Source organism: Camelina sativa, chromosome 16 (genome assembly GCF_000633955.1).
Source record: "Camelina sativa cultivar DH55 chromosome 16, Cs, whole genome shotgun sequence".
NCBI lineage: Eukaryota > Viridiplantae > Streptophyta > Magnoliopsida > Brassicales > Brassicaceae > Camelina > Camelina sativa.
The window spans coordinates 18,005,084-18,015,189 of NC_025700.1; the positions used below are offsets into that span (position 1 = coordinate 18,005,084).

The 10,106-nt window shown below is 33.6% G+C and overlaps 2 protein-coding genes across 5 annotated transcripts; one reads left to right on the top strand and one right to left on the bottom strand.

Moving 5' to 3' along the window:
• On the top strand, positions 172 to 1,528 carry LOC104751008 (probable choline kinase 1; the record flags this gene model as incomplete). Its single annotated transcript, XM_010472872.1, is given in 6 exon segments — positions 172 to 292; positions 391 to 586; positions 666 to 783; positions 887 to 934; positions 1,012 to 1,112; positions 1,210 to 1,528. Coding segments are annotated over 6 exon segments (683 nt in total), but the record flags the coding sequence as incomplete, so codon positions are not given.
• Positions 1,719 to 9,724, bottom strand: LOC104751009 (type IV inositol polyphosphate 5-phosphatase 3). Of its 4 annotated transcripts, none has more exons than XM_010472874.2 (10): positions 9,529 to 9,724; positions 5,000 to 5,046; positions 4,751 to 4,895; positions 4,518 to 4,661; positions 4,260 to 4,332; positions 4,012 to 4,116; positions 2,881 to 3,889; positions 2,612 to 2,796; positions 2,419 to 2,527; positions 1,719 to 2,331 (listed from the first exon to the last, which is right to left on the bottom strand). In XM_010472874.2, exons 2-10 carry the CDS (start codon positions 5,027 to 5,029, stop codon positions 1,987 to 1,989), a joined length of 2,145 nt encoding a protein of 714 aa, XP_010471176.1. In that variant the 5' UTR covers positions 5,030 to 5,046; positions 9,529 to 9,724; the 3' UTR covers positions 1,719 to 1,986. The 4 variants fall into 4 exon arrangements, with proteins under 4 accessions (XP_010471176.1, XP_010471177.1, XP_010471175.1 ...); XM_010472875.2 differs by lacking the exon at positions 9,529 to 9,724 and adding an exon at positions 5,205 to 5,223; XM_010472873.2 differs by lacking the exon at positions 9,529 to 9,724 and having other exon boundaries at positions 5,000 to 5,111.

Below are 10,106 nucleotides of genomic sequence, written 5' to 3' on the forward strand. Positions count from 1 at the left end.
TTTTTTTTTTTTTTTTTTTTTGGTGTTCTTGGCTTTAGGAAGAACAGAGGAAGATAGGTTTAGTTAGTGATATTGTTTGCGTTTCAAGAAATCAAGATTGGGGATGATAATATATATATAGAGAGAGATTTGTGTATGACGTAAATTTGTTGGTTTGGTTCGTTCACCAGACTCTTTCTGCAGATGATCTTCGTATAGCTGAGACATCTGGTTTCATTGCTGCGAAACTAAGAGAGTTTCATATGCTTGATATGCCTGGTCCTAAGAACATTATCCTCTGGGAAAGACTTAGGTAAAGACAACAAAACAAATTTCATTTCTTTCTTTGTGTTTCATCTCTCCTCCAACAGAACATTATCCTCTGGTTTCATCTCTCTTGTGTTTTAACAGGACTTGGCTTAAGGAGGCTAAGAACTTGGCTTCGCCAATAGAGATGGATGAGTTAAGGTTGGAAGCTTTGGAAGGTGAAATCAATTTGTTGGAGGAGAGACTGACTATGGATGATCAAGAGATTGGTTTCTGTCACAATGATCTTCAGTACGGTAACATCATGATTGATGAAGAGACCAACGCTATTACCATCATAGTAAGCTTTTCTGAACCCCAAGCTTTTCTCTTTTTCATCAAGAAAGTGCTCTGTTTTTTGATCAATCTGGTGATTGCAGGACTATGAGTATTCGAGTTTCAACCCAATTGCTTATGACATTGCAAACCACTTTTGTGAAATGGCTGCTAATTATCATTCAGACACTCCTCATGTTCTGGACTACACTCTATATCCAGGTCCATATCATATAAACATCTACTTAATAATAATATGTTGTTACTCGAGGTATCTCAGAATCTGATTGTGTATATATGTATGAATGATAAAAAAAAAAAACAGGAGAAGAAGAACGGAGAAGGTTCATTAGCACATACCTTGGCTCTACAGGTTTTTATCCGTTTAACCATTTTATACTTCACACATAAAACTTATTCCTCATCTTTTTTTTTTTTTGTTAATCTCAGGGAATGCAACAAGTGAGAAAGAAGTGGATAGATTGCTGAATGATGCAGAGAGCTACACTTTAGCAAACCATATCTTCTGGGGCTTATGGGGAATCATCTCGGTTCGTTCTCTCACTCTTTCATTCCTATCTTAAGACACTTTTAGCTTATAAATGTTGAAACCAGTATTAATCTCTAGTGTATATTGATGCAAAGCAGGGACATGTGAACAAGATTGAGTTCGATTATACGGAATATGCAAGGCAGAGATTTAAGCAGTACTGGCTTAGAAAGCCTTTGCTTCTGGGTTTACATTAAAAGGATGAAGAACAAGACTTGCATTGAAGCCGATATACATTGAATTCCTAAAAAGGTTAATGCAAAAAGATAAAAGGGAAAAAACCAAAAAAACTAGGAGACTATCTATATTTCAATTCTTACTTTCATCTATAGTTCATGTTTTATTCTTTCCTTGTATATATAGAGAGGTTTGTAAACTTTCAAAACAGTAAATTGAATAAAACTTGTTCTAAATGAAGTCGTTTATATAAACAAGAAGCACCAGTGGTCTAGTGGTAGAATAGTACCCTGCCACGGTACAGACCCGGGTTTGATTCCCGGCTGGTGCATTTCTCTTTTTGGCCTTGACAGGGAATTGCAAACTAAAAATGGCCTTTTTTTTTGGTAATTTTAAAATAACTAGGACTAAGAATAATAATAATCATGGATGTGAAATGTTCTTGATTTCATTATATATCAACTAAATTTACAACTGTAAAACCAACACACACAAAAGAAGAAGATGAAAACTATATAAGAATGTAAACGTTTCTCACTGTGATGGGATGCATCAGTATAAAACGACATGAGATTCAAAAACCTATCCGTAGGGTAGAAAGAGAATGTCTCTTTCGCCAATACTTCATATGCATTATTATATATATGCAATATCAAACACAAACCAAGCACCACGAAAATCTCAAAATCTTCTTCGTCTTAAACAAGAACAGCCACAAGTCCCTCGTCTTCAATCTCTGCATCCGTGAATGTCAACGCTCGCTGAAGCTTTCTAGCAGAAAACACCTCCACTTCAGCCATGTATATCGCGGTAACCGGACGATGATCTGAGAATTTCTGTTCAGTTCTCCGGTAATGAACCAACCTCATTCCTTTCCCATAAGATAGTACTCTGTCACACCAAGCTGGTGTTCTCTTAGGCGCCTTCCCATCGTTCCCGGTGTACTCATCCGAATTCGCTTGGTACTTATATGTTGGTGGAAAATGTAGAGTTCCTTCTGACCATCCATCAAACGCTCGACCTTTCCTGTATTCCTTTACCAGCTGCAATACATATTCATACCAAAACAAAACATTATGTTTCAAAATATGAGAGAACACATTTTGAAAATGTGTGTGTGTGTATGTTACCTGATCATATTCAAGTAACTGGGACCACTCTCTCTTGGAAATGAGGTCTCTAGTTTTCTCATATGATAAGTTAAGCCGATAGTTGAGATCTCCTAACCAGATTATTCTTCTGCAAAGAGGTGAAAACACAAGTAAAGTTAGACATATAAAAACCGAAATATTCGCAGAAGAGAGTTAAAAAAAAAAGACTTACTCGTGATCATAGATAAGCTTGGGAAGTCCAAGAGCTGAGACAGAGTGGAAGACTGTTCTTTTATGTATCTCGTGTACATCAGCATTCCTCTTTATCTGATCAACCTCTCTTTCCCCTGCCGTCAAATGCGTGCATATGAAACAGAAGAACGTCTGGTTTATCGACATGCTCACAGACACAGCTCCCTACAGACCATTTCAGAGTTTTGAATATATTGTAACATAAATTTGATGGATGTATATATATATCTAAGCTTTTGTTATATATACCTTGTTACCAATATATCCCATTACGCCAACTCCAACGGTAGAGACTCGTACGTTTTGAATGTGTTTTCTCAGGCTTCGTTTAACCCAAATGGTCAAAAGAATCCCAACCATTTGTTTACTCACTAGCCTCACATAAGCCGGTCTTCGTTTCCTCTCCATTAGCAACTTCAAGTCCATTTCCGCTAGAGCCAATACCTCCTCCGGGATCCCGTTGTTGCTTCCGGCCACAGACTTAAACGAACTGTAAGCCTTGAAAGACTTTGCTGTTCTTAAAGACTTCGTTGTCTTTATCGACGGCTGTCTATCGAGAACGCAAGACGGTCCTAACATGTTCAAAGGCGGCTCAGGCCAGCTCAAACCGATCCGTTCTTTCCCACTTAACATCCGATTCAACGTTTTCATACCGGTTTCAGCACTATATTCACTGTTCATCCTCTCCCTCACCGTCTTCATTGACGGCTGTCTATCTAACATGGTCAACGGTGGCTCAGGCCAGCTCAAACCCATCCGTTCTTTCCCACTTAACATCCGCTTAAGCGTTTCAATATCATTTTGAGTAGAATCCTCCTTAGAGCTATCATCAACGCGTAAACAGATTTGTCTGTCTAGCTTCTTAGGAGAAGAGAACTGTCTCTTGATCTCAACAACCGGTAAGCCAGTATTGGGATCAACAAGAGTCTTGACTTCACCGATAACACCACCGTCATGTTTCAGCGCCCAGAGCCTATCGGTTTCCTCTTCTTCTTCATCTTCCTCGTCAATAGGATGAATCTCAACACCAGTATCGCTATCACTCTCGAAAGCTACTTCTTCCTCTATAACATCATGTGTTTCCTCAAAAGGTTTGAACCTTCCCGGAGATGGTGGATCACTGTAACTTTTCACCGCAGAGAGTTTTGGTCTGACTCTGTTCAATGCTTCTCTAATGACTTCTTCCCATTTCGCAACCGGGCGGTTATCTTCAGCTCCAAGAATGTTTCCAGCATTCAAAGGTACAATCTCTTGTAAACTACATATCCAACAGAAACAAAACAAGAAAACATGAATTAAAAAAATTCTCTAACAAGAACATATGTATTGAACAGAGTTCGTTTTGTCCATGTCGTTAGAAAAGTCAAAATTATTATATACCCAAGAACGTAGATATCAGCTGGTTGATTAATTTCAATCCAGTCATCGATGTCAAGATCAGATGGTGGTGAGATTCCTCCAACGTTCCACGTACCAACACATACTCTGCACACAAATTCCGACATGTTAGGGTCTCCTTTTACCCAACCAAACAACAACAAAAAATTACATAATGAAAAAGATAAGACGATAACATCCGAATCTACATATTATATAATAGTACTATTAAAAAATAAAAAGAATTGTACCTTATTTCTTTGTTGTTAATGTACTGTGCTCTTAAAGTTTCTGAATTCCTTCTTCTTAACTTCATTGGAGCATCTGAAACCAACCAAAATAAAATAAAAATTAAAGATTCACAAATTTGTATCTTTTTTTTTTTCTTTTTTTCAGTTTGTTAAAAAGATTTTGAAACTCCAACAAAGGGATCTTGAGAAAACCAAGAAAACACCCCACACTGAATCTCACACTGATCATTATAACTACCTATGCAATTTCCGCATTACCATTGCTTATAAACTCAGCAGCGGCAGCGGCTGCGTCTACAACAGTAGCCGAAGCCGCGGCGATGGCGTCCTCAGCGTTCTCACAAACCTTGGATGATGATTCTTTTCCCCTCGAGCTCGATTCTCTACCACCATCACCACTACCTGTTATATAAAACCGGTTTTAGATAACCGGTAAAAACAAATAAAGAACCGGTGAACATCATAGAGGAGAGAGAGATAGAGAGAAAGACCTTCTTCATCGGAGCTAGAAGCATCATCGTCGTTAACTTGTCGAGCATCTTCGTTTTCGGATTCGTCTTCACTATCAGCACCATACTCAGGATCTCTACCACTTATGTTCAACCACTTTCTCATCACTAACTTTGCCCATAATCTCTGTACATCAAACTCAATATCATCAGAACCTTTATATAACCCAAATCAGCTTTTTTCTTTTTTTAGACAACAAAATCTTTAAAAAGACACCAGAAAAAAAGTACCTGGGATTTCTGACGATGGGTTTTCTTCATTATTCCGGCTGGTTCAACTGAAGACATGAAAAATATATAATCTTAAAATTCTCCACAAAAAAAGAGAGAATTTATATTTATATATATATAAAGAGGAAAGTGATGAAACTTTTTTTTTTATATATAAAATTAAAATCTGGATATTATTTTTGCCAGACCATAAATCCAAAATTACTTGAAAGAGTTGGGAAACAACGCGTGAGTCAGTCCTCGTCTTTCTTTTCATCATTTTATGTAAGAATTTAAAAAAAAAAAAAATTGCGTTACAATAATGTTTTTTTTTTCTCACGTTATGGTCAATTTTTTTTCTGTTTAAAATAATCAAAATCAAAGTTTTAGACTGATTTTGGAAACTTATGGAAATAACAGGATATTTTTATTATTTTAAAAATATCTACAATGATTAATAATGATGATTTAAAAAAAACTATAGGAATATCCGGATTACGGTCTCTAATTTTTTTATATGATAACGTAGAATTAGTTTGTTACTACGTTATGGTGATCGTGATGGCTTTTGAGTGACAGCAATATATTGGCCACTATAAAACGAGTTTACATGACATCTATAAGATTAATAAACAAGTGTAAACTATGCACACTAGGTGCATACTGGACTTGGTATAACAACTCTGCTCACGAGATCTTTTTTTTTTTTACATAAACTAATAGTCTCAGCCTCTCAGGCTCGCAGCATTTGGATTTTACCTTTTGGACCGGAACACAACTGCTTCTATAGATTAATATTAAAATTAGTTAATGTATGTGTTACATGTTTGTTAATAATTATTATATAGATTTCACATTATTAACGTGGTAAGTGACAATTCAGGTGTTTTGTTCTTAATTAACAAATAAAAAAGTTAATCGAAAAAGTAGTGGGAAAAATCAGAAGTGGTGGCCACGCAGGTGGTGGTGGTGGTGATGGCGTGGCTCGTATGCAATAGTGGGTAGTATAATAATAGCCGTGCAAGAAAGGTGAAATAACATATCAACAAGATGATTCAGACGTGAATATCCGAGAATCGTTTTTTTTTTTATTGTTAAAAATTTTACTTTACGAATAATAGAATCAGTTAAAAACTACATTGCTTTCATTGTTATTATTAATTATATATGCATTTATTGATGTGTATATGATTTTTTTTTTATATAAGACTTACTGTTTGAAATAACTGAATCAAACGTTAAAAAGGAAGAAGTGGAGTAAAAAATCGTCATTGTTTCCAAACAACAAAAATACCCCCCTAAAATTAACAATATATGTTGAAAAAAAAATTAACAATATATTTAGATAAGAAATCATGAAACCCTAAAATCTCTATAATTGGTAATTAAATAAGACAATCTTAGGATATAAAAAAAGAATATTAAATAGTTATCTTAACATTAATTTTGGATATTCATATATATAATATCAAAATAGTTTTGGGTATTTGCGTATATAGTTCGGTTCCGAATCAGTACTCGATTATGATCTGTTCAATTCTCATATTTATGATTTATATAGAAACCAAACCGATCACAACATCGGTTCGAAGTACCATTCGATTTAGGTAAGTTTGGTACTTACAGTTAGGATATTTGTGCATGACTTATGAAAAAGATAACCATAATCATAATCACAATCATAATCATAACCATTTGAAAAAAAAAAAAAAAAAANCAAAATTAGCCCAAGAATATAAAAAGCAAATTTTATATTCGGGGTACCAAAAAAAGTTATTGAGAGGAAAAAAAGAAGAACGCAAGTACATGGAGCCGCCGCCACATCATTGGTCGATAAGGTGGAAAAGCAATTCTATGAGATCCGGTTCAAAAGTCCGGTCAGAGGCCGGTTAATGGATAAGGTGTTCGGGTCGGTGTGGTGTGTGGTGCGGTGCGGGACCCCAAGAAATACACGGACCACGGAAGAAGCCTACGATTTGGACTCTATTGGGTCCACCCACTTTTAACTAGACTTGGATCTACTCTTTGTACCCCAACCCTATTTGTTTCATAGCTTCCGATTCTCACCTAAAATCCAAATCAGTTGAATCAATTAATTATTGTTTGCTCCAAATGTTCCTTTAATTGATTAACTCTATACTTTACTCAGGTTTTATATCAAAACAAATGTTTATCCAATAAAATTAATCCTACATCTATCAACTATCATATACTTTTTTCTATACAGTCAAGTACAGAGAAAATTGTGCGTCCGATTAAATAACACACACATATATATATATAATATACATATTGCTCCTACCAGAATATTATTTTTTAGTTGTCTTTACGAAAATAAAAATAAAAATTTATATATTTTTAATAAATTAAAACTTTCAGATTTATGTTTGTATATCCCATCAGTGATTGAACTAGAGCATATTGTATGATCCGTTCCAAAACCTATCGAAAATCTTTAATGAAACGTTTTTTTTTTTTTAGTGAAACGTTTAGTTTGTTTGTCACGATTGTTATATTTCACTAATTCAAAGTTAAGTTTTCAATAGTATAATATTATATTGAGTAAAATAAAATAAAAGAACAATTTTTTCCATTTAGCAATAGATGAATAAAATTTGCAAGAGTATCTTCTTTATATCAAAAAAATTATACCATCATAAAAGAGGTTAAAATGATATATACTTAATTTATCAAACTCAGGAAAAATAGATGTTTTTCTTGTTTGCTAAATATGTAAATAATTCATTAAAAAAAAAAACAAAAAAAATTTCAATCGGAAATTGTATATCTCCACCAAGGCACCAAGTCTATCAACTATCATATATATTAAACATCTCACGTCTAATAATGTGTTGGAAAAATGAGGGTTCAAGTCCCATGACAGTCCATACTTCATTCTTCATCATCGATGATGTTTTTTGTAAACAAATTAAAAGGAACCGGAATTATTTATTGAGATTTTTTTGGCCGGTAATATCTTGAGATTCTATGTTATGAATTTTCTTATAAACCCCAAACAACAACTCATTGCTACGGAAACATGTCTCTTTTGTTTGGAAGTTATATAGCATATTAGCATGAATATGCTGTAATATATCAACAAAGCTAGCCCCTTAGGCCTTAGCCAATATCCATATATGTAACCAAGTAGAGAAAATAATTTTCTAACGTGATGTATTAAAATGGGAAAAAATATCGACGAGGATGGGTCAGTGCGAACAAAAACAAAGAATTAAGAGAGCGACAAAAACAAGAAAGAAAAAAAATAAGATAAATTTGGAGAGAATAGAGATAAAGAGATCATAAGGAATAGAAAACATGTTTGGTGCCTTTTGGGATCACATCAATCTTGACCACAATCCACAATATAGGCAATGGTCGACGCCCAAATTTTAGCCAATCATATATATTATTTATACTTGGTATGATACTTACAAGATAAGATAAGAAGATATCATTAATCCAAAACAATAAAATTAACTAAACCGTAGTTTGATGGTTTAAATATGAAATTTTGGCAAGTGTGAGCAAATCATAAAGATACTTTTGTCTAATCAGAAAATGAGTTATACTTTAAAGATATTTAGAGGTTTCCTAGTGACGTTATCTACGTATATCATTTCGGAAATTAATCCAAAATTTTACTGATATTTTTTTTGTCTTTTCATGCTAGCTAGTGGAGTATATATGCCACTTTAAAACTCAGCTTTATGTGAATTCGAACTCACGACATGGAAGATTAAAAATATTGGTCAAAATCAACTACTGTCTTTAGATTGACATCTCCATTTTAGCTGACATATATTATTACTTTTAACTCCATATTTGCTTTTAAAAAATGACTAAAAATATAAATTCGCCAAAACATTTAACCTAATAATGCCATGAACAATGTAAAAAGCTTCAGAGTTTTTTTCGTTTTCAAAGAAAATAAAACAATATTAATAAAGAAAGACAAAAACAAAAAGAATCACATAACAGCAAAGCTATGATACGCAAGTTTTATCTACCAATAGTGTGCCAACATATATTCTCATATTAGAGATTGTGTAGGTAACGAAAAAAAGTACAATACAAGTGACTAAATATAACCTTTATTTTAGGAATATATGGTCCCAAATAACACAATAACTCACTGTTCTTCTCTGTTTTTCACTTGTTTTATTCCTTATTTTTAGACTTTTATATGATTTTCCATATCCCCAAAGTGGACAAAAGAAAAAACACAATATCCATTTTGAAGTAAATAAATTCGAATGTTTAGTTTGGTTACATAGAAGTAATGATGAATTAACCAACTTGGTAATTTTTATTGGATACGGAGAAGAAAGTGTTCAGAAATCGAATCTCAATTATTGAAACATTTCTCCTCTCAATTAATTAAACAATAGTTTTTATTATTTGTATGTTTTTATTTGATCAACGACAAATTTCATTAAATAATAGATTTTGTGGTCAGATTAAAACCCATACAAACGAGAACAGAACCAAACTTTGACAGTAAAGAAAAAACTAAAATACAATAAAGTAATGAGATCAGATAAAAGTACCTGTGAGAGGCTTGCTCTGTGACTCTTATGCAGAGATGACGAAACCGAAGAATAAGAGAAGAAGACGACGAGAACAGAAACACGAAAGAGCGAAGGCACTTAATGCTTCTTTGGGTGTCTTGTGAATGTGAATGTGAATGTGAGCTTTTTTTTTTTGGAAGGTCGGGAAGAAAAAAAACAAATCTCTTTCTTGCTCTGACCCCTATTGCTTCTCCATTTATATTGTGTTTACGTTCACATGTTATTTCATATTTATTTTAATTGTATATCTCATAGATTTCTTACAATGTACACGTTTCTGCCACGTGTTTCTTCTAAGAAAGCTTTCATCTTTTTTTCTTTTTTCATTCTCAAAAGTAAAAGTTTTTTTTTTCCAATCGACCTCGAAGTTTTCTTACCCTTTCATAGGACCCGGTCCTTTTCATACAAGATGGTAATTGTATTGCATTATTATTGCTTTGTTTGGCTCTATTTTTTATTTTTATTGTTGGTGAAGAAGACAAATTTTTATAAATATCGAAAACGATATATGATGGAAATGTTTATGAATATTAGCTTCTATTTTTGTATTATTTAAC